The sequence below is a fragment of the Mesoplodon bidens genome (assembly GCF_964165515.1).
Source record: "Mesoplodon bidens genome assembly, chromosome: 5".
NCBI lineage: Eukaryota > Metazoa > Chordata > Mammalia > Artiodactyla > Ziphiidae > Mesoplodon > Mesoplodon bidens.
In genome coordinates this window covers 141,096,496-141,121,333 of record NC_138161.1, presented here as the reverse complement: position 1 = coordinate 141,121,333, position 24,838 = coordinate 141,096,496, and the positions used below count along the sequence as shown (strand labels likewise).

At 46.1% G+C, this 24,838-nt stretch overlaps 1 protein-coding gene across 3 annotated transcripts in view; it reads left to right on the top strand.

Annotated features, from left to right (window-relative positions):
* The first annotated feature begins 19,753 nt into the window (after positions 1-19,753).
* ESYT3 (extended synaptotagmin 3) overlaps positions 19,754-24,838 on the top strand; it is a 57,041-nt gene continuing 51,956 nt past the window's right edge. For all 3 annotated transcript variants that reach the window (XM_081234610.1, XM_081234611.1, XM_081234609.1), the window contains exon 1: positions 19,754-20,257. In XM_081234610.1, coding sequence (XP_081090736.1) covers positions 19,940-20,257 — 318 coding nt within the window. In that variant the 5' untranslated portion in view covers positions 19,754-19,939. The remainder of the gene's footprint in view (positions 20,258-24,838) is intronic.

Genomic DNA, 24,838 nt, shown 5'->3' with positions numbered 1-24,838 from the left:
CCACAATCCCATAACCCCTTCCTAGGGTACAATGTGGTTCCAACTGGGGGACCAAGGTTCCCGATTGCCTGTGACAGAGGAGTTTCCTGGGATGTGAGACTTACAGTTCTAACCCAGGACGGACCCGGGCACACCGGGACAGCTGGTTTCCCCTATTAGTAAGAATGAAAATTTTCACCTTGCTCTATAACAACAATACTAATAATTATCAATTAGGTGGCCGTTCTCAAACGTTAGCATCCATCAGAGTCGCCTGGGAGGCTGGGTAAGACACAGGATTTTCTGATTCAGCAGGTCTGGGATAGGGCCCGAGCTTCCCAGCTTCCCTGGGAAGTGATGCTGAGAACCCTGAATTAGCTGATCCATGTTACTTGGTCCGCACACGGTACTTGGACCGCACACGCTAGTTACCAGCGAACGTTTCGTGGAGCTTACGGTAAGCCAGGCGCTGAGTTACTTGTGCATGTTATCTCACCCCGTGAGGTAGGTGGTAGGGCACTTGTTTCACAGAAAGGGAAACCGAGGCCCAGGGACAGCCAGGGCTGACAGGGCCTGGCCTTGCACGCAGATCTCTCTGGCTCCCAAGACTGTGCTCCGTCTTCCACCACCCCTGCCTTGCTGAGGCTGAGCGGGTCCCACCAGCCACCCCACCCTTTTTTAATTTTAACCTGTTTGAGGCAAATCTCTCACTGCATCTCCCACATCCCCGCCTTCTTCCAAGTGAGCTGAATGAGATCAGCTTCCCCCGAGTGACTCCGCAGAGGCATTTTGAACCTAGAGCACTGTCCTTGTCCAGAGCTTCTGCAGTGGGCCTCCTCCCAGGGGCACCGCCTAGTCCATCTGCTGCCTTTTTCCAGCCTAGTTTTTCTGAGCAAGGCCGGCCAGCCAGCCAGCACTTAGCAGAGCGGGTGAAACCCCAGGGGCCTCAAGTGTAGTCTGGGACCTCTGGCCTCCAGCCCGTGGAAGCAGCCTGCAGCCAGGGGCCCCCTGGGACCCCTCCTCAGCCCTACTTGAAGGCAGCCTGGAGGAGCCCTTGATGCAGGGCACCAGAACAACTCCTCCCCTGCCCCCACCAGCCCCCCAAGAGTCCAGATTTTTGTTCCTTCTCTGCGGTTGGCATTATTGGTGCGCAGAGCTGCGTGAGGTGGTGCCCAGAGCATGGCTGCCCAGGTCCAGTCCGGCTGTGCCACAGGCCGGTGACTTAGACGAGGTGCCTGGCCACTCTATGCCTCGATTTCCTCATTTGTCAAATTTTTAGGTTTGAATTAGATATATACACTTTTCAGAATAATGGCTGGCACATAGAATCTCTTATTTAAATGTTAGCCAAGGGCTTCCCTGGTGGTGCAGTGGTTGAGAGTCCGCCTGCCGATGCAGGGGACATGGGTTCGTGCCCCAGTCCGGGAAGATCCCACATGCCGCGGAGCGGCTGGGCCCGTGAACCATGGCCGCTGAGCCTGAGCGTCCGGAGCCTGTGCTCCGCAACGGGAGAGGCCACAACAGTGAGAGGCCCACATACCGCAAAAAAAAAAAAAAAAAAAAAATCCCCTACCCTAAAAATTCCACTCCTGGAATCCTTTCCTAAAGAAATCATCAAAGTTGAAATGCATGATGAACAAAGATGATCTTTGCATTCATAGGACAAAAAAATTGGAAATGATCTAAGTGAACAATAATTAGGAATGATTAAATAAATAATGCTATACCCACATAATGGAGTATTACCCAGCTATTAAAGAGAAAATGTGTGAACCAGCATAAGAAATGTACATTTCCTTTATTTTCACCGTCCCTGGCTGTTATCATCTTTTTTGAAATCTTTGCTTAATGGAAACGTGAAGAAAATGGCATCCGATCTCTATTTTATTTTCATTTCTTTGACCACCAGTAAGACTGGATGTTTTAAAGCTTGTCAAGTTTTATTCTTTATAAATTGTCTATTTATGCCATCTCTTCGATTTCCTATTGGAAATGTCATTTTTCTTATTTATTAGTTTTTATGTATTGTTGACCACTTCTGTCATATTTACTGCAGAAATTTTCCTAGCATCTAATTAATCTTTTAAACTTATTTATGATTTGTTTTTACACTATAGATATTTTTAATTTTAAATGTTTAAAACTATCATTTTCCCCTTTATGGTTTTCTGCCTTTGGTGTAAGACTAACAGGGTCCTTTCTCATCCAAATATTATTTTCTTCTAATACCTTTATATTTACACCTTTTTTCCAGACGACTTCCTATGCATTAAATAATAAAATGGAATCACCCATACCTCACACCATTGGAGTGAAGATCAAATGAGCGAATTCATGCAAAGCTCTAGAATCGGTAACTGGCACATAGTAGGTGCTCTATCATCGTTAGCTATTATAACTTAAACTTTACTTCATTGGAAATGTACTCTGGGGTGACACGTAAAATAGGTTTCAGCTTTGTGTTAAGCCAGTTGTCCCAACAAAAAACCTGTGTCTGAAAGGTAATCTTTTTGTTGACCCCAGAGTTCCGGAGGGAATTTCCTTTACAGGGCAGTGAGCCGGGAGGGCGTGAGGCTGCTCCGAAGCTCCCTGTGCCCCTCTCACTCAGGACTTTCCCCCGTGCTAAGTTCAAGACCTCTGCCACAACAGGTTTCCTAAGGATAGGGGATAGAACCAAGACACGCTCAGCCTGACCACCATCTCCTTTCCCAGCCCAGCTTCAGGGCCTCCTAGCCTCAGTGGTTCCACAAACCCTCCCTTCACAAGGGCCTCCGGGGCCAATGAGATCTGTGTTTTCTCTGACCACATCCCTCCTACAGCCCATTCAGTGGGCTTGGCCAAGGTCGCCAGTGGCCCCCAACCTAGACAGCAAGTCTGGGCAGGAGCCAGGGGAAGGACAGGCCCTTTGTCCTGCACTGGGTGGCAGTGAGGGGGTGAGGGATGCTCTACCCCTGGGTGAGGGAGGGGGTGTCACCCGGCCAGGCTCTCTGGCCACTGCTGGTTCCTGGGTCCAATAAGGGCCAGATGTCCTCTGTCTGAAGCTGAAACAGGGTTAATCCCTCTCCCTTGTCATTCACCTCTGCAAGGAAGTTCTTCAGAAGTGACACATTTTCGCTGGGGCGCAGGGGAGAGGTGGGGTAGGTGTAAGTAGCATCAAAATTTGGGGAAGGGGCTTCCCTGGTGGCGCAATGGTTGAGAGTCCGCCTGCTGATGCAGGGGACACGGCTTCGTGCCCCGGTCCGGGAAGATCCCACATGCCGTGGAGCGGCTGGGCCCGTGAGCCATGGCCACTGAGCCCGCATGTCCGGAGCCTGTGCTCTGCAACTGGAGAGGCCACAACAGTGAGAGGCCCACGTACCGAAAAAAAAAAAAAAAAAAAAGTCTGGGGAAGGAGGTGGGGTTTATTGACAGAGATGCCACTTTCTGTCAGGCAAAGAGCTGAAAGGCCACATGATGAAGGCTTGCTCTGTGCCGGGCAGGGCCGGGGCTACCCAGTGTGAGGCAACGCTGCCATGGCATTTGTGTGAATGGTGCCCCCGGGTTGCACAGAGCTGAGCGCTTTCACCACACCACCCCTCACTGCATCCCCAGGAGGAGGACACGCAACTCCCCTCAGGAGAGGAACCTGAGCTTCAGCGATGTTAAACAACTCTCTCCAGTTCTCACAGGCCTGAGTGGCAAAGCCAGGACCTCAAGTGTGTCCTCCATGCGAACTCCAAACTGAGATCAGAGGACACCGCCTCACTGACGACGTGGCCTCGCAAGTTATTCCAGCTCTCTGGGACTGGGTTCCGTCATCTGAAAAACAGGCTCATATGAGTATTTACCTCTATTGTCGTGAGGATTAAATGAGTCAATGCATTCTAAGAGCTTAGAATGCTGTGTCTGGCGTATACAGAGAATGTTCTCGATACTTCATAGCTGCTGTTCTTGGCACTACCAGCATTATTTTCGTAGTAGTAGCAGCACTGCTACTAAGTGGGTATGTGTTCTCCGCATTGGAGGTTCCCCTGGCCTGCTCCGAGAACGCCAGGGAAGCCGGGCCAGTGTCCCTCTTGTCCACCAGGTGGCACCATCGCAGAGAGGATGGGTCTCTTTCCAGCCTCACGGGGTTTGTACCTGAAGGCCTCCGGCTCAGCTCCCTGTAGGAGTCCTAGGATATCAAAAGTCAGACCCCTCTACCGCCGGCCCCAGCTCTCACCCTGCCCTCTGGGACTTCCTGCCCTCTAGAAGGCCTGCTTGTATGCAGCTTAATGTACACCCTGGGGACCCCGGGTCTGGCGTGTAGCAAGTTCACCGTACACTTGGCAAATGGTTCACACAGGTCTAGGCTGGAGGACCCTCTTAGGAGCTGTTAGATGAACCCCTCTGTGTCTAAACACCCACCACCTTGGGAGACCCCAAGTCCCTGGCCTCTGGCCTGTTCACTCTGCAACCAGCACTTGCCAAAACGTTGTGTGAGGGTCTCCGCCTCAGTCAGTCACAGCTGGGGCTTATTAACAGGGCAGATTCCAAAGCCCCACTTGGGCCAGTTGTTCTCAACAACTACACATCACCTGGGAACTTGTAAGAAATGCAAATTCTCCCCGCTCCAGGCCCACTGAATCAGAGTCTCTGGGGTGGGGTCAGCAACCCGTAGTTATCAAGCCCTCCAGGTGATTCTGCTGCATTGGGAAATTTGAGACACGATGGCCGGCATTCTCTCCTCTTCTACCGCAGCAGGAATCCCTCTCTCCAGAGCTCCGGTAGGTCTACGTTATGATTGCCAAGGGGCTGTAGTGTTTTGTCAGTGGTGTGGTTAGTGGTTTGTGCGGTGTGCCACCTGACAGGGTTGTGATAGGTACTTTCCCGTATGATGGTGCTCAAAGCTATTGTGGTTTTCGTCTTTAATCTTGATGAAAATGTGTAATGTTTTCATGACAGTTGCTTAGCAAATAGAACCCTGACGCGTGACAGCTGACTTCACAGATTATCAGATTTCGTGATTTCTCTTGATCCTAGCAACTACACTACTTTTAAGTTCCGTCCCCTCCCCCCATGATGTTATGAGAGCCCCGACCCTCGGGAAGTGCCAGGCCTGGGAACGGAACAGCGTGGTACCCGGAGGAATGGGTCTGTACCTAGCATTCCCCCATTCTTTAGGAAGCTCACAAACTCAAATAGACAAACTTTTCGCAGAAAGTGCGAACAGTTCATTTCTTTCCCTCTTGGTCACCTCTAAGAGAGGAATTTCACAGAACTCAGCGTTGCCATCCAAATCCCCCACGTGTATGGTGAGAGAGAAGAGAGAGACTTATTTCCTGTGAAAATGGACCTGGTGGCATCATGTAAACAAGGCTCTCTTACTGATGCTGGAAGGCAACGGAAAATAAAGATTTTAAAATTTTAATTACAAATAAATGTGTTTGTTTCTCAGAAACCCTCAACCCAGTTCTCATGATTCTATAAATAGAAGAGTAGTGGGTTGAATAGTGGCCCAAAAAAGATATGCCCAAGTCTTAAACCCCAGTACCCGTGAATGTGACTTTATTTGAAATTAGGGTCTTTGCAGATGTAATTAAGTGAAAGCTATAGTGATGAGATTATCCTGGGTTTCGGGTGACCCCTAAATTCAATATCTGGTGTCCTCATAAGGAAAAGGAGACAAGATCAGAGACACACAGGGGAGGCCATGTTAAGACGAAGGCCGAGGTTGGAGGGATGCAGCTACAAGCCTAGCAATGCCATGGATTTCTGAGAGCCTCCAGAAGCTAGGAGAAGGCATGGAACAGACTCTCCCTCAGAGCCTCCAGAGGAACCAATCCCATCAACACCTTAATTTCAGACTTCTGGCCTCCAGAACTAGGAGAGAATGAATTTCTGTTGTTTTAAGCCACCCAGTTTGTGGTAATTTGTTAGCGCAGCCCTAGGAAACTAACACAAGAACATTATGTGCTACTTTATGGCAATAATGTGAAAGCCTACAAAGAAAAGGAATGATTTTCTAACACAGAGTATATTGCCAAATATGACCCAGAGAGAGGTAGAAAATGTGAAGAAAATAGTAACAATAGAAAAACTTGGAAACATTGTTAAAGATTTATCACTTTTTAAAAGGCACCATGGGACTTCCCTGGTGGTCCAGTGGTTAACACGCCGCACTTCCATTTCATGGGGCGTGGGTTCGATCCCTGGTCAGGGAACTAAGATCACGCATGCCGCATAGCACAGCCGAAAACAAAAAAAAACGGCACCTGGGACTTCCCTGGTGGCACAGTGGTTAAGAATCTGCCTGCTAATGCAGGGGGCATGGGTTCGAGCCCTGGTCCGGGAAGATCCCACATGCCACGGAGCAACAAAGCCCGTGTGCCACAACTACTGAGCCTGCACTCTAGAGCCCGCGAGTCACAACTACTGAGCCTGTGTGCCACAACTACTGAAGCCTGCGTGCCTAGAGCCTGTGCTCCGCAACGAGAGAAGCCACCATGATGAGAAGCCCGCGCATCACAACGAAGAGTAGCCCCTGCTCACCTCAACTAAAGAAAGCCCGCGAGCAGCAACGAAGACCCAATGCAGCCAAATATTAATTAATTAATTAAAAACAACAATAAAAACGGCACCATGCCAAGACTGTTTTACAGCTAAGTTTACTTAACCAAAAGAAACAATTTCCTTGTTACTCAAACTATGCAAAACTATATGGAAAAGCCCCTGAGTAATTTTGTAAAGCTAGAAATACCTTCGTGTCAAAGTCTGGTAAAGCACGTAGAAAACAATAAATGATAAATTTCGTGTATGAAATAAGGGCAGACGTTAAAGTATACTAATAAATCAGGCCATGTATGAAAAGCACACTGTGCTGTGATCAGGAGGCTTTAGTCCAGTGTGCTGGGCTGTAAATGCAGTGCTTCCTGATGTCTGAGTTTTGGCAGAACCCAGCAGGCCAAGAGCAAGAGCAGAGCTGGCAAGCACCTCCCTTTCTTGAGGGAGTCACCTGACCTCTGCCAGCCCATGAGAACCTCCATGAGGTTACTTGAGGGGCCGAGGAGGAGGAGGAGTGAGGAAGTATTCGGAAAGCAAGAGTCGCCAATGAGCGTGCCCTCCCGCACCCTGGCCTTCCACCTCAAGTCAGAGGAGGGGCTCCTGAAACCTGAGGCACACAGGACCCAATAAGGACTCAAGGTCAGAGACTGGCTGCAGCTGCCCTTGTCTGATAGCAGTATATGGGTGAGGACTGTCTTAAGAAAGACGAATGGATAAAGAAGATGTGGTACATATATACAATGGAATATTACTCAGCCATACAAAGGAATGAAATTGGGTCATTTGTAGAGACGTGGGTGGATCTAGAGACTGTCATACAGAGTGAAGTAAGTCAGAGAAAAACAAATATCGTATATTAACACATATATGTGGAATCTAGAAAAATGGTACAGATGAACCGGTTTGCAGGGCAGAAATAGAGACACAGATGTAGAGAACAAACGTATGGACACCAAGGGGGAAAGTGGAGGCGGAGTGGTGGTGGTGTGATGAATTGGGAGATTGGGATTGACATATATACACCAATATGTATAAAATGGATAACAAATAAGAGCCTGCTGTATAAATAAATAAATTTAATTTAATTTAAAAATTCAGAAAAAGGGCTTCCCTGGTGGCGCAGTGGTTGAGAGTCTGCCTACCGATGCAGGGGACACGGGTTCGTGCCCCGGTCCGGGAAGGTCCCACATGCCACCAAGCAGCTGGGCCCGTGAGCCATGGCCGCTGAGCCTGCGCATCCGGAGCCTGTGCTCCGCAATGGGAGAGGCCACAACAGTGAGAGGCGCGCGTACCACAAAAAAAAAAAAAAAATCAAAAAAAAAAAGGCCTGCACTTCAGACCTCCAGGCCTTCAGCAGTGGCATGTGCATATTTCCTGTGGGCCAGAGGTGGACCCTAGGTAAAGAGTGGTACTTAGTAGAGATTCCCCATACTGGGCAAAAGGACGGCCAGGGGACTGAGGGAAGAGGTTGACACTGCCAACTCAAAGAGGCATTGCCTGGATCAAAGTCTCCACAGGAGACAGCCTCAGTGTTGGGGAAGCAAAGCCCTCCTCAGTAACTGCAAGAGCAACACACCCCAAGGCGAGGTGACAAAGTACCAAACTAGTAGGACCTTCTCACTCCTCAACTCTGCTCTCTCCCAGAGGGGCCCTGTGATGGTTAACTCTACCTGTCAACTTGACTGGACCATGGGGTACCCAGATATTTGGTTCAGCCTGATTCTGGGGGTGTATGTGAGCATGTTTGTGGATGAGATCAGCACTTGGGTCGGTGTACTGAGTAAAGAGGATGGCCCTCCCCAGTGTGGGTGGGCATCAGCCAATCCGCTGAGGACCTGAATAGAAAAAGATAGAGGAAGGGAGAATTCACTCTCTCTGCCTGATTGCTGAGCTGAGATAATGTCTTCTCCTGGCCTCAGATTAGGAATGACACCATCAGTTCCCCTGCTTCTCAGGTCTTTGAACCCAGACTGAGTCATGCCACCAGCTCTCCTGGGTTTCCAGCTTACAGACCCAGATGCAGGGACTTCTCAGCTTCCAGAATCATGTGAGCCAATTTCTTATAAAAATTTATTTTGATATAGATGTAGATATCCTATTGGTTCTGTTTCTCTGAAGAACCCAGAGTAATACAGCTCCCAAAACAGCACTTAGGAAAGAGGTGAAACCCCTGTCCCCATCTCAGATTTCGCAGTCAGAGACAGAGCTAAAAGAGAGGAGAAAGTTAAATTAGATAAAAGGTTGGAGTTTTAAATATTGGATTGAACAGGGCTTTTTTATTACTAAAATGAAACTGTTCTTAGACTAAAAATAATTAGAAAAATTGAAAGCTGTACAAGATTTCATCCAGAGCAAGGAGGAGCACACCCAGAGAGTGGGCTTGAAGGATGGTAGAAAAAGTTTGCTTTCTGCTTGTACCTTACTAAGTAGACATTTATACAATAAGCTGGTTCCACACTGCAAGTGTGGCTCAGTAAGAGGATAATTTAAAAATCATGTGGTCATATCTGTAGATGACAGGAAGACATTTGATAAAATTCAGTGCACTTTCCCAACAGAAAACACTGGATAAATTAAGAATAGAAAGAAACCACCTAAAATTTTAAAAACTGTGTACTGAGAACCAAAAACTAGTATCTATTTTTATTTTAAAAATTCAGAAAAGTACAAAGAAAACCACAAATCATTCATATTCCCATGATCTGAACTAATAATAAAACATATTTGCTTACTGTTTTTTAAAAAGAATAATTATTTCACTGCATAATCATGTTTGTTAAAACAAATTCAAACAATGCAGAAAAGCACAACCACACAATTTTTCTTTAACCACCAACCAGAAACAATCATCATTAATATTAGGTAAACATCATCCCAAGTATCTTTCAATACATATTTACAGTTAGAAGGTTAGAGATACATACATACATACATGAGTATTAAATTTAATTTTACTTAAATTTGCATCTATATTCATGAGGAATATTGGCCTTTTTAAATAATATCTTCATCTGGTTTTGGAATTAAGGTAATACTGGCTTTGTAAAATGAGTTAGGAAGTATTCCATACTTCCCTATTTTTTAAAGGAGTTTGTATAGGATTGGTTTTTATTTGTAAAATGTTTCATAGAATCCATAAGTGAAGCCTTCTAGGCCTGGAGTTTCCTTTGTGGCAAATTTTAAATTACAAATTCAATTTTTGAAATTAATATAGGGCTATCCAAACTTCCTGTTTCTTTTTGTACCAGTTTAGGTAGTTTTTGTCTTTGAGAGAACTGGTCCATTTCATCTAGATTGTCCAATTTTTTGGCATAAGGTTGTTCATAATATTCTCTTCCCTTACTATTCTTTTAATAACTGTACAGACTATTGTGATGTCCCCTTTTTCATTCCTAATATTAATATTTTATGTCTTCTTTCTTTTTTTTACCTTTGTCAGTTTAGCTAAAAGCTTATCAATTTTACTGACATTTTAAAAGAAGCAGTTTTTGGTTTCACTGATTTTTCACTATTGTTGGTCTATGTTCTATTTCATTAATTACTACACTTGTCTTTACGATTTCCTTCCTTCTACTTACTTTATGTTCCACTTTGTACTTTGTTATACAATTTCTTGAGGTAGGGACACAGATCATTGGCTTTAGATGTTTCTTCTTTCTAATATAAGCATTTAAAGCTATGAATTTTTCTCTTATTTAGCTGCATCTCACAAAATTTTATGTGTTTTATTTTCTTTATCATTAGATTAAAATATTTTCCAATTTCCTTTGTGATTTTTTTCTTTGACTCATGGATTATATAGAAGTGTTTTATAATTTCCAAATATTGCAGGTTTTTCTAGTTATTGTTATTTAGCTCTGATTTAATTCCACTGTGGCCAGAGAATATACTCTGTATAATTTCAATCCTTTTAATTTTATTGCTTAGCACCTGGTGTACCACATACACTTGAAAGTAGTCAGCTATTTTGTGGTGCAGCATCTTGCAAATATCAGTTAAGTCAAAGTGTAATAGTGTTGTTCAGATTTTCTATATCTTTGTTGATTTTATGTCTAGTTCTATCAATTGGTGACGGAGGAATGTTAAAACCTCCAATTATGATTGAAGCATTGTCAATTCTCCCTTTGCTTAATTTTTTTAATGGTGAAAAAGGAGGAAAAGGGAATAAACACCAGATGGAACAAATAGAAAGCAAAAGGCAATTCAACAGACTTAAACCCAAACTTGTCAGTTATCACCTAAATACAAAAGGACTGAACACTACAGTAAAAACAGAGATTTCTGATTAGTTTGTTTAAATGACCCAACTTTACATATATAAGAGAAACACTTTATTTATTTGTTTATCTATCTATCTATTTATTGGCTGTGTTGGGTCTTTGTTGCTGCATGCGGGCTTTCTCTAGTTGCGGCGATCGGGGGCTACTCCGTTGCGGTGCGCAGGTTTCTCATTGCAGTGGCTTCTCTTGTTGCGGAGTACAGGCTCTAGGCATGTGGGCTTCAGTAGTTGTGGCACGAGGGCTCAGTAGTTGTGGTTTGCAGGCTCTAAAGCACAGGCTCAGTAGTTGTGGCGCACGGGCTTAGTTGATCCGTGGCATGTGGGATCTTCCCGGACCAGGACTCGAACCCGTGTCCCCTGCATTGGCAGGCAGATTCTTAAACATTGCGCCACCAGGGAAGCCCAAGAGACACACTTTAAATATAAGAGCACAGATAAGTTGAAAGTAAAAGGATGAAAAAAGATGTATCACACAAACAGTAAGAAACAGTAAGGACAGAAAGCTGGACAGGTTATATTCATATTCAAGACAAGGAGAACTATCAGAGATAAACAGTGACATTTTATTATAATGAATTCATTAAGAGACAATTATAAATGTGTATGTACCTAATATCAGAGCTTTAAAATCCATGAAACAATACTTGACAGAACTAAAAGAAGGAAGAGACAAACCAACTATCACAGTTGGAGATTTTATCACTCCTCTCAATAACTTAAGAATAGAAAGACAAAAAATTAGTAAGGATACGGAAGTTCTGAACTATACTATTAATCCTTTTGATCTAAATGCCGTATACAGAATATGATACTTAACAACTGCAGAATACAACTTCCTTGCAAGCACACATGGAACTAAGAGTATATGCTGGACCATAAAACAAAACAGCATATTTCTGAGGATTGAAATCATACAAAAGATGTTCTGTAACCACAATGGAATTGAATTAAAAAATCAATAATGAAAAAGTAAAAATTTCCAACTATTTAAAAATTAAATAGGAACTTCTAAATAATCAATGGATCAAAGAGGAAATTACAGTGGAAAATAGAATAGTTTTTAACTGAACAAATAAAATACTATATCATATTGAACCTAAACCTGACATAAGAGTAAATAAAATACCTGAATAGTCATAGGTGTTAGTGAAATTAAATTAATAATTAAGAACCTTCCCACAAAGAAAATTCTAGGCCCAGATGATTTCATTGGTAAATTCTACCAAACATCAAAGGAAGATATAATATAAACCACACACAAACTCTTTCAAAAATAAAGGAAAAAGGAAACTTCTCACCTCACTGAAGAGGCCAGCATAATCCTGATATCAAAAACTGACAAGGAAAGAAAATTACAAGAATGGAACATTTCAGACCTATATCTTTCATGAATACAGATGCCAACATTCTATTAGCAAAATATTTGCAAAGCAAATACACTAATAAATTAAAAGGATAATACCTTTTATGGGTTTTATTCTAGGCATGCAGGGTCAAATGTATACATCCATTTAATTTAATAACCATAAATCAATCACCATACTTTGCTGTGTTAACAGAATAAGGGGGGAAAACTGTATGATCATCTCCACGATTCACAAGAAGCATTTAATCAAATTCAACATCAAATTCAGCAAACTAATATAAAAGGGGAAGTTTCTTAATCTGATGAAGGACATCCTTAAAGAGTTACAGTTAAATCATGCATAATGAGAAAATATTGAATGCTTTCCCTCTAACAACAGGAACAAAACAAGGATTTTTCTCTCATTCTATTCAGCATTGTACTGGAGGTCCTAGCTGTTCCAAAAAGGCAATGAAAAGAAACTAAAGATATAAAGATTGAAAAGGAAGAAGTAAAAATGTGCTAATTGGCAGATAACATGATTGTATTTTTGATTGTATTTTTAGAATATCTAAAAGAATCTACAAGCAAACTAGTAGGTTAAGTTAATGAACACAGAGTCAATATACAGAAATCAATTGTATTTCTATATGCTAGCCACTAGAACTAGAAAATAAAATTTAAAAATCAACACCACTTTCCATAGCATCAAAAATGTTTAAAACCTAGGAGTAACTCTTACAGAAATTGTGCAAGTCTTCTATTCTGAAAGCTACAAACATTGTCCTAAACGAATGAACAAATAAAACGAAGCCTCAAATTATAGAAGTCCTTACTAAATGAATGGATATAACATGTTCATATGTTCATGGTTGAAAAACTCAATATTGTTAAGATGTTATAGGCAAGATTCTAAAATGGGCCCATGATCGCTGTCCTCTGATATTAAGTCTTGTATAATCTGATCTGTCCCCCTTGCGTGAGAGCAAGACCAGTGGCTTGCTTCTAGCCAACAGAACATGGCAAAGGTAACAGGCTATCACTCTTGTGATTATGTTATGATAAATACAGGCAGTCTTCACTTTGCACAGTAGTGTAGGACAAGCTGAAACCCTTCAAAGTGAGCTTAATAATCTTAATCTGATTAGTTTAAGAGAAAACTTAATGGGAAAAATTCTGATTAGTTCCTGACCTTTAAAAATGCTTGACAAAACATTAAAATCTCCCATACTGTTAATTATAAATATGTCAGGAAATGAGAAAAATAGTAAAACTAATATTTATTTAGTACACTGTAATTTAAAATATTGGAAACATTGGCAGTAACTATTAAGACTAAAAATTCACATATCCTATTACCACGCAATTCCACACAAGCCCAAGAGAGTATATGTCCACCTAAAAATATGTGCAAGAATTTTCATAGCAGTTTTATTTATTATAGCCAATAACTTTTTTAGAACCCACTAAATTTCTGTCTTCAGGAAAATGAATCAGTACATTATAGTATATCCATACAATGGAATATTACACAGCATTTTCCAAAAAAAAAACATACATACAACAACACAGATTAATGTCTAAAACATTGAGTTGAGCAAAACAGCCAGACACAAAGATGTACATACTATTGGGCTACTGTTGGATTTGATTTATATGAAGGTCAAGAACAGGCACATCTAATCAATGGTAATAGAAATCAGAAGAGTGTTTACCTTTGGACATGGGTAATAACTAGGAAGAAGAAAGAGGAAAATTTCTGAAGTGATAAAGATGATCCATATCTGGATCTGGTGATAATACTGATGTATAATTGGTAAAGATTTGTTAAACTATACCTTTAAGATCTGTGAATTTTACTATATGTAAATTGTGTTCAATAAAAATATACAAAATTTAAAGAGAATGTTTGTAAAGGTTTCAATACAGTGCTTTGCACACAGTATGACCTGAATAAATGTTAGCAATTTGTTGTTTTAAAAACTTGTAGGATGCAGTTGTAGCGGTGCTTAGAGGGAAATCTATAGCTCTAAATGCACATACTATAAGAGAAAACAGGTTGAAATTATTATCTTAATTTATATCTCAGGAAGCTAGCTAAAAGAAAAAAAAAACCAAGCAAAGTAAATGCAGAGAAAGTAGAACAGAAATAATTAAGAAAGAAGCAGAATCATTGAAATAAGAAGCAGACATAAAAGAAAGAAATTAATTGAAGCCAAAAGTTGGTTATTAGAAAAGATTAATAAAATCAATAAACCCCTAACAAGACTGATTAAGGGGACAAAAAGAGAAAACACAAAGTACCTATAACAAGAATTTAAAAGGAACATTACTACAGATCCTACAGACATTTAAAAAAATAATATTATAAACACTTCTATGCCAGTACATTTTAAAATTTAAGTTAGATTGGAAAATTCCTTGAAACTACCTCACAATTAGTTTTGAAAACACAACTGATTAAGAAAAGAAAGAAAAAGTTAAGGTCCTATAATTATTAAGGCAATTTAACATGAAATATAGAATCACTGGGTTGTCTGGAGGTAGAACTGCTGCCTGTGTGGATCTGTGCAATTGGACAGCCCGCTAGTTTTCAAGACGGACAGTGAGGACCGAGGGGACTGCCCATCTCTCACTTGGTCCCTGTTCCTGCAGAGCCAGGTTTGCACCTTGGCCAGCACTGGCATGCATTACATAGTAGTGATTGCAGCAGCCGTGACACACCTCCAAGTGGGGTTGAGCTGCAGTGTCAGTGTGGATTACCTGAGAGACCAGTGACCTTCCACAGCGGGCACTCCTGTCACTCCTGCACTTCCGCCACTCCTGTATCTGCCAGTCCTGGGAGGATCTGTGGGTCGCGATCCTCTATCATAGGTGTCACCCAGGCAGGCACATGAGGAGCAATCTCCGGGTGAGTAACAGGACTGTAACTGACAACAGATACCAGATCAAAGAAACACAAACCATGTGTGAAACAGAATAATTGGTTTCTGACAACGCTGTGTGGGAGAAGATGCTAGACAGAGATTCTCTGCTGAAAACTAGGACTGCTGTCTGAGGTCAGGGGAGTGCTTTTGCCTGCTTCTAGTCACAGGAAGAAGGAACTCAAAATTATATCAGGTCCCTAAAGAGTAGAGTGGAGTACATTAGTAAAAAATATATATTAGCTAGCCAATCAAGCCAGAAGAATAAAATTAGAACATAAGCTTCCCAAGGCAAGAGTTTTGTCTGTTTTATTCATTGCTTTATCTCCTGTGTTCTATACAATGTCTGGCACATAGAAGACTCTCAGTGAATACTTACTGAATAAGTGAATGAAAGAGCCAAAGATGAAGGTGGAATTAAACACCAGATTGGAGGATCTAGGCCTGTTTTTGGAAAATGAGAGGAAATCAAGTTTTCACAGTTTACAAGATAAAGGAAAGGATATTGGGCAAAAATCAAATAAAAATACTAATATCAAAACTTTCAGATCATGTTTCCACACTAAAAAAATCCACTAATGGATTATAAGTACAGTCAGAATTTGAATTATTGATAGATATTAAATGATTATCTACCACAACAGGTATAAACATCTAATATGACCCAGCAGCCTACTCTTTTCAATTGAGGAATGATCGTTGCAGGTTTCCTTCATAATAGTAGGGCCTAAAGAAACATTACCAACACACTTAAGGCAGATCTAATAATTCTAAAGTATGTATATGTGCTTCTGGAAAGATAAAACTTTTTTGTAATCAAAAAGACTTACTGATTCTGCAAGTGACAACATTCATGGATTTATTTCAGCCAGGTGCTGTTAGTGGGAAGTAGAAGTGGGAGACAAGTGTGAATAGAATAAGGGGCTGGGGGTCTTGGATCCTCTTCCTGGAGATGGGAAGAGGCCATCCACACAATAGGCTGGATGCTGGAGAATTCAAACAAGAGATCAAGAAAGCCTCACTGCAGTGGTCACTGTACCATACTTCTTTTGCTAAAAGTAAGTCCTACTCTCACATTTCCTGGCATTTTTCATTTCATAATTTGAGTGGCAGATCTCATGTCTACTTTTACTTTTGCAGAAAAAAACCTGAGAACTTTGTTTTCTGCTGGCCTCACTTAAAATGCATTTACCATCTGCAGAGTAACATACTATGAATGATGAGCTACCTGGAAAACTATTTTGGGTTCTGACTTTTTTTCCCGATTTTTCTCTGATTTTTATTATTATTTTTTTTTTGGCCTTGTCTGGCTCCAACAATTCTAGTGGTTGTTTCCTCCCCCACCTACTGCTACCACTTTAATGAGCAAATGGATGTTATTTTGATCTCTTTGTTTTATAACCAACTATAAAATAATTTCCATATTTAATACAAACCTCATAGAGATTTTGTGGGAGTGACACTGGAGAGCTTTTGAGTTTATATTATCCCCATTTGGGAGGAAAGAAAGAAAAAAAAGAACCACAATCAAAACTAGCTCTGCTTGGGCTTCCCTGGGGGCGCAGTGGTTGAGAGTCCGCCTGCCGATGCAGGGGACGCAGGTTCATGCCCTGCTCCGGGAAGATCCCACATGCCGTGGAGCGGCTGGGCCCGTGAGCCATGGCCGCTGAGCCTGCGCGTCCAGAGCCTGTGCTCCGCAAAAGGGAGAGGCCACAACAGTGAGAGGCCCGCGTACCACAAACACACACACAACCCCCCCCGCAAAAACAGCCCTCTGCCCCTTGCCAGTCACTCTCTCTCAGACACCTGACTGCCTTTCCTCACAGCGTTCTCCCTTACCTGCTATTTTCTGTTCTTTATTCACTTGTTTGTTCTCTGTGTTCCCCACTAGAATGGCAGCTCTGTGAGAGCAGGGATCTTGTCCATTCTGTTTGCACTGAATCTCCTGTGGCTAGAACAGTGCCTGGCTCTTAGTCAGTGGCTGTATTAGTTTCCAAGGGCTGCCGTATCAAAGTACCACAAACTGGGTGGCTTAAAACAACAGAAATTTATTCTTTCACTGTCCTGGAGACTAGCAGTCCAAAATCAAGGTGTTGGCGTGACCAAGCTCTCTCCAAAGGCTCTCGGAAAGAATCTTTCCTTGTCTCTTCCTAGCTCTGGTGGTTGCCAACAATCTTTGGCCCTTGGTTTTGTACTGCATCACTCCAGTTTCTGCTTCTTTCTTCACATGGCCTTCCTCCCTTTGTATATCTCCTCTGTGTCTCTGTTTCCAAATCTCTCTCTTTATCAGGACACCAGTCGTTGGATTTAGGACCCACCCTAAGCCAGAATGATCGCATCTTAGCTTGATTACATCTACCAAGACTCTATTTCCCAATAAGATCCCATACACAGGTACCAGGGGTTAGGACTTCAACATATTTTTTTGGTGGGGGGGACACAATTCAACCCACAATAGCAGCCAGTAAGTATACTGAACAAATGAGCTAGCGTTCTCTGGAAACGTGGTATAATATGATGAATTCTCAAATGGGTTCAGGCAAAGGGTCTGGAAGTCATCATCACCCCCAGGCTTTGCTGTGATCAAACAGAACATAAAATGTCTTTTGCTGGCTGTAGTAACCAAAGTAGCACGTCCAGGTCAAGGAAAATAATGGCTCCAATGTTCTAGGCACAGATTTGACCTCAGGTGGGATATCGAGTTTTAGATGCCATATTCTCAATGTTCTTATATATTTAATTTATGAGAGTAACGTAATGACATTATAAATAAATTTAGAAAAGAGAGAAAAGAAAATCAACCATAATCCCACTTCCCTAATGTACCTTAGAGGAAATTTATGTGGGGATCATTCCGGTTAGAGGGAACAGCAAAGTACACAAGCCTTGAGGCATAGATGAGCTTGGTGTGTTCGAGGAGCAGAGAAGGCAGTGCGGCTGGGGTAGCCACGTCCCCCCAGGTGTTCCAGGTCTCATTCTGGACATCAGCTCCCAAATTGACAACCTTCCTTGTCCAGTAATCCTCCCCAAATACACTAACCCAGGAGGGGGCTGTGGCGTTAGACCTGGTGTGTGTTAAGAGGAAAGGGGATAATAGATACAGTTGGGTCCTCTCTCCAAGGCATTTGGAATTGGGAAGGATAAGAGTCAAGCAGTCTCTCTGTGAAGCTCTGTGACCCTGGAAGCCATGAGGAAGGTGCTGTGTTCTCCACTTCAGCCAAAGGCAAAGGAGGCAGGTCAGTGAGGAGAGCAGCAGGGTTGCTGAGCCGAGTCCAGCCAGTTAACTTCCTGGTCCATCCATCATGGGAATCAGCTGCATTCCTGCCTCAGGTTCCAGGGGCCTTCCCTAGAATCCCTGTCATTCTTTCTCATTCCTTTAGCTCAAGCTGACCTGGGTCAACCACTAGAGGAGTGTTTTGAGAACGGAGTTCTGTGGTCAAATAATTTGGGAAACAGTGGGTTAAATCAAATATAATAGCTTGTTATCTGCAGGACTTCTCAGAGCCTTTAATAGGATTAGGTACATTCAGAAAGGAACTCTCCAAAAAGGAACTCGAGTGAGATGCATTTCCTACATTGACTTCCTAGGTTACTCTGGGAAATGTAGTGTAACAGGATGTTAAGCTGGAAGGTTTCAGCTTCTGTTTTGGCCAGCCCTGGAAGACCAAAAACAACAGAGGAGGGTCCAGCTATTCTGACCACTAGGAACACACGTGTTGCTGAAAAAACTCATCACAGCCAGTAATTTTATCCAGGAAAGAGGAAGGAAAAAGCCAGAAAGACAGACAGAGAGATACCTGAAGGACAGAGGAAAAGAGAATTCAGTTACATTGTGCTTGCTGTCCATTGGGTCTGGTCCTTCAGTAAAACTACTGAAAGAGTGTAGAATAATTCCAAATCATTTGTCAGCTCCAAAATCACATTCCAGTAATCGACGTGCCCACTCAGGTGAGCCTCCTAAAATGTATGTTATCCACAACACCTTCACCTGCTCTGATCATTCAGAAAGGATTAGGTAGGAACCTTGGGTTTCACAACTGGCCGCCAAGCACCCCAGGGCTTGCTCATTATTTCGCTTGTTAGTCACCATCGCTTGCCGTACTGGGCGCCCCCAGATGAGGAGGACTGGCCTGGCCCGGGAAACTCCCGATCTGATTGATGCAAAGAATGATGTTCCAAACTGACACCCAGCACAGAGGGTGGGAGTGCAGGGTAGAGAGTGCTGTGGGGCAGAGGAAGGGCCCTGAGCTCGACCAGGTGGGGCGCGGTGCTAGGTCTACGCTTTATAGGTGCAAGAGGAGGGGGCAGCGATACAGGGCTTCTGAGGTCCATCCAGGGAGCTCAGACACAGGGCGGGGCCCACCTGGGGCTGGGAGGCCCTCGAATGCCCAGGTAAGAGCCTATTACACTCGCCTGCATATTGCAGACTGGGCGTAGGAAACAGGTTTTAGGTGATGTTTATCCATGACAAGCCATTTGTCCACATGCCTCGGTGAGTCATCAACTGCCTGGGGTAGGACCTGGGTGTGGCAACTGCAACCTCTTCGGACTCCTGCGCGGGACATTGGGTCTGAAGGCTGCGTCAACACAAGGTTTCTTTTTACACCTCCGCGGCGCCCGCTGAGCAGCCTGACCCCGCCCCCTTCCTCCTGGGCCCGCCCCCGGGGGCGGAGACATCCGGAGCTGCGGGCTGGGCGAGGAAGGGAGCGCGACGGCGGCTCAGCGCATTCCCAGTTTAGAGCTCGGGAGTTCTGGGCGCGGAAGCTGCGCGGGCGAGTCAGCCAGGGAGTCAGCCAGCCTCCCCCTTGGAGGACAGATGTGACCGGGCGTCGCGGCTCGCGGACCTGACCTCAGGTGAAGCTCTCGGAAAGGGCAGAGAGAGACGAAGAGATGCCAGAGGAGGAGCCCTGCGCCCCCGGCGCCCGGGGGACCGAGCGCGCGCCGGGCCCCGAGCCGCGCCTGTCCAGCCAGCTGCTGCCCGAGCTCTACAGCTTCGCGGCGCGCGTGCTGTTCTACCTGACGCCCGTCTATCTCGCCGGCTACCTGGGGATCAGCTTCACCTGGCTGCTGCTCGGCGCCCTAGGGTGGATGTGCTGGCGCAGGAACCGCCTCGGGAAGCTCGGGCGCCTGGCGGCCGCCTTCGAATTCCTAAACAACGAACGCCAGTTCATCAGCCGCGAGCTGCGGGGCCAGCACCTACCCGCCTGGGTGAGCCGGGCCGAGCCGGGCGGGGGTCGGAGGTGGGGCGGATGCCCTTGAAGGTTCGGAAGGAACCTGGGGTCTTCCGGGGAGCTGGGGCGCGCAGACCCGAGGGAGGGAGGGAGCCTGGAGACCCGTACACCTGGTCCCCCGCGGATTGCGGCGCAGAGACCCTGGGGGCGGTGGCCGTGTCCCTTGCCTCGGCTTCATTGCCACTTCTGGTCCGGCTGTGCTGGCAGCGGGAACCTGGGTTTCACCTGAGGGCCCAGAACCTGGGAGAAAAATTACGGGCGGGCCACACCCAGGAGAAAAACAAGGGCGTCTGGGACTCTGCAAAGTTAACTCGTGAGGGAAGCAGAAGACACTTCTTCCACTCGCCTGTTGAGTGAAAGAAGAAACGCAGGGCACAGCACTGACAAATACAGCTGTGACAGAAGCTGCAGACTGGTTGCCTTTGGCAGAGGCCCGGTCAGAGGGAGGGGCTGGAGATGGGAGTGCTGGGATGGGGTTGCCAGGCGGGAGGGGAGAGGCCGGCGGCCGCCGCGCTGGCTCCCGGGCTTCCCTCGCTCCCTCGCCTGGTAGAGATGCTCAGACGCACCGAGACACACCACACACACACTCACACTCTACAGCTACAAAACCATCTCCTGGTGTGGAATGGCCTGGACTATGGCTTCTCAAAGCCTTCTGGGTCCTGAGAATCACGTGGCCCACTTAATAAAAACAAGTTTTAGGCCTCACCTCACAGCCCCCAGGTGGGACTGGGAAACCTCAGTGAGTCTTATGATCAGGTGAGTTTGGGAAACAGCTGCAAGAGGGGCATTCAGTCTAAGACTTGGTCTGCAGCAAACCCCCTTCTCTGGGTGATGAACTGGTGCTGGTTGTTCCAGAAACATTCAGGCACACAGGGAGAGGTGTCCAGAGGCCACCAGACCCCTCATTTCCCCTGGCCTGAGGCCTGTACTCTAAAATCCAGCCAGGCTCTAGGTTCCTCACACGTGCCCATGACAGTAGCGTCTGAAGTGGGTTGAGAAGGTATGAGAAAGGCCAGATCTCTTTTCTCTGTTAAAAGAGAAATTAAGCCTTATTGCATTAGTTTTCCAGGGTTGCCATAAAGTACTACGGAGTGGGTGGCTTAAACAACAGACATGTATCGAGATCAAGGCGTCAGCAGGGTTGGTTTCTTCTGAGGCCTCTCCTTGGCTTGTAGTTGGCTATCTTCCCCTGTGTCTTCACATGGTCTTCCCTCTGTACTCACCTGTGTCTAAATTTCCTCTTCTTATAAGGTCATCAGTCAGGTTAGATTAGGGTCCACCCTAATGGCCTCATTTTAACTTAATCACCTCTATAAAGACCCTATTTCTAAATACAGTCATATTCTGAGGGACTAGGGGTTAGGACTTCAACACATAAATTTGGGGAAACACAATTTAGCCCATGATACTAGTATATGGATTGAGAGTAAAGCTTTGCAAATAGGTTTACGTATGTATTGGGTAGCAGCCATGGAGACAGTGTTTGGGGCCTGTCTCGCCCAGACCTTGGTTTTCTTGCATGAGAGAGATTGATGGCTTGTGATCGTGGAAAATGTGGACCCAGAGAGCAGGCTTGGACCTGTTCACACTCCTTGTTCACTGTTGAGGGAGCCCAGGCTGCCTGCCAGACCTCTGTTGTGACCCCCATGGCAGCCTCAGCCCACGAGGGTGGGCCCGTGATACCTCACCAAGTGACATTCCTTTCTTTCTGCCCCTCCCAGTGTTAGGGAGGCCTCCAGACACTTAGCTGTATGCAAAGGCCACGTTTCTGAAATTGGGGTAAGAATCAGATCCTGTAGGGGCCTTGACACCCCCAATCCCCCAACACCCCCCGCCCACAAATGCCATAGAAACCGTTCTGGCTCCTCTTGGGGGAGGGGTCCCCGGAACTACGTGGACGTAGCCAACAGGGAGCTCAGCCTGATGGATGAGACGAGCACAGGACAGTACCTCCTGGTTCTCACCCCATAAACCACACGCCAGGCCTGACCTAGCTGGGTGCAGGGACACACCAAGGAAGGCGATGGTGTCTCACCTCCCAAGAGGGCAGCCTGGGGCGGGAGGCAGATGTGTAACAGGTAGTCGCCATAGAGGTCTCAGGGAAGCTGGAAACTGGAATCTGAACAGGGTCCAGTCCAGGGTCAGAGGCCTGGGGGGAGGGGCACCCTACCTGGTTTCCACATCAGATTGTCCCCAGACCACAGCCTCCTGCCTCCTTGGCAGGGTCCTGGGAAGGGCCTGGACTCCGCCTATGTTCTCCAGACCCTTCTGGCAGGCTTGGCTGGCCAGTTTGCAGGGCCAGGGCCTGGATAACCTTTTGGATTGAGGCACTGGTACCGCAAAGGGCAGTCCAAGCAGAAGGGGGCTTGCGAGCACAGCAGGGAGGCGCCGTGTGGCTGGTATCCGAGGGCTACTGTGTGGTTTGGCCTGGCTGGCGTGTGTGGTGTAGGCTGAGGGACAGGGGCCAAATTGAGGCTGGTCTGATGGAGGTTGGGGCTGATTCTGAAGGCTGAAAGGAGTCTGGGCAAGGTTTTGGAAAGGCCCTGGAACAAGCAGCATGCAGGGAGGAGTGAAGCTGGAGGAAAGAGACCAGTTGAGAAAGTGATTTGAGCCAAGGTGGCCATAGTGGAGGCTTAAAGAGCTGAGGGTGAGAGCTGTACGGACGGGGACTCCAGGTGCTTGGCGGCCTCTAGAGTGCAGTGAGGGAGGGATCAGGGTCTTCTGCTTTCTGATTTGGGGAGCTGGGTGCCCATCACTGGGACTGGGAATCCAGAATGTGAAGCAGGTCTGGGGAAGTTGGTTGTCTGTGTGAACCCCCGAGAAGAGCACGCACGTAGATGTAAATGTGGGCTTTTGGACCCACCTCGTGAGGGTTTCCAAGCCCAAGGATGATGTGGAAAATCTGGAACCTACTTGGTTGAATATCCTTCTTCTGGCTTCTCCCTGCCTCCTGAGGACACACAGTGTTTATGAAGACAGAGAGACGTGGCTCCCGTGTGTTAGGGACAGGGTGACCCTTGTCCACAATTGCAGAGCACGGTGTCTCTATCTTACACGCGGACCTTTCAGCACACCTTCTTCCTGTCTTGAGAACTGGTGTTCTTGCATGAATGGGGATTGATGGCTTCTGACCTCCTTTGAGAAGTATTTTTACTAATTAACAGATGGCAAACCAGTAGTCGGGGGGTTGAAGAAAAGGTCTTGAGGGCCTCGCAGCCATGCAAGTCATCACCCAGCACCCAGTGAGTGAGGGTGGATCCCAGCCCCCCTGCTGCCTGCCCGGCTGTGTGTGCACCTTGCTCTAGTTTGCACCAAGACCCTGTGAGGGGACGGAGGCCAAGGCCAGGCTGAGCCAGAGCCCAGCGGCCATCGCTGCCCCCGGCCAGGCCACGGCGGTCCGCTCTCAGCGGAGCCGTCCAGTCCAGCCCCACGAGACTCCTTCTCAACACTTCGCTCCAAGCTGCTGCCGCCGGCTGATCTGAGAAGGTGCTTTTCCTCACGGGGTCTCATTGTCCCCACCTGTAAAAACCCGTTAGAGGAGGTTGTTTCTGGTCCAACTTCAGAGAGACCTGCTCCTCCTCGAGTTCGCTTCCATGGAACATACAGCTCAAGGAAAGGGTTCTTCTGCTTTAGAAGGGGTCATGAGTGAAAATGCCGGGGAGCCTCTTGGCTTGTGGACGTGGCCCGGCCACTTGGAGAGAAGGCAGTTCGTCTTCTGAACAGGGGAGCGGCTGTTGCCTGCTGTTTACATGCGAATGTTCCTCCCACTCAGTTTTTAGATATATTTTTCAAGAAATAAGGAGCCTCGGGCTTCCCTGGTGACGCAGTGGTTGAGAGTCCACCTGCCGATGCAGAGGACACGGGTTCGTGCCCCGGTCCGGGAAGATCCCACGTGCCGCAGAGCGGCTGGGCCCGTGAGCCATGGCCGCTGAGCCTGCACGTCCGGAGCCTGTGCTCCGCAAATGGAGAGGCCACAACAGTGAGAGGCCCGCGTACCGCAAAAAAAAAAAAAAAGAAAGAAATAAGGAGCCTCTTCAATCAGCCCACCTTGCCAGAGCTGGGGGCTGTGGACAGCACAGTGACAAAACTGGAGCCCTTGATCCCACAGAGCTGGTGACACCCCAGCTCCACCACTCACCTAGCTGTCGGCCTCGAAGGCTCAGTTTCTACACGCGTTTGTGATGAGTTGAGTCTGAAAAGCTGCTTGTTCGAAGTCTGGCACGAGTACGTGCTCAGGGGGGCTGTCACTGTATCCTCCTCAATTTCCCAGACCTCCTAACTCTCCCTTTTTCTAATATGAAACTCATTACCAAGTGGCCCAGCTGTCCAGGGATGGACGGCTGCCGGGGTCGGCGCCCGTCGGAGATTTCAGCCTGGCCCTCAGCCCTTCCTGGGGTTCTGTTCATGGGATTCCAGCTCTAGTGCTCCAGAAACTTCCCGTCTGGTCTTCAGAGTCAGTCCTTCATGCTCTGGGCTCTTCAGGACACTTCCTGGGGTAACTTTTGCTGCTTGATGCCTCCCTGCCCCCGAGGCCTGGGCCCTGGCTGGAGCTCCG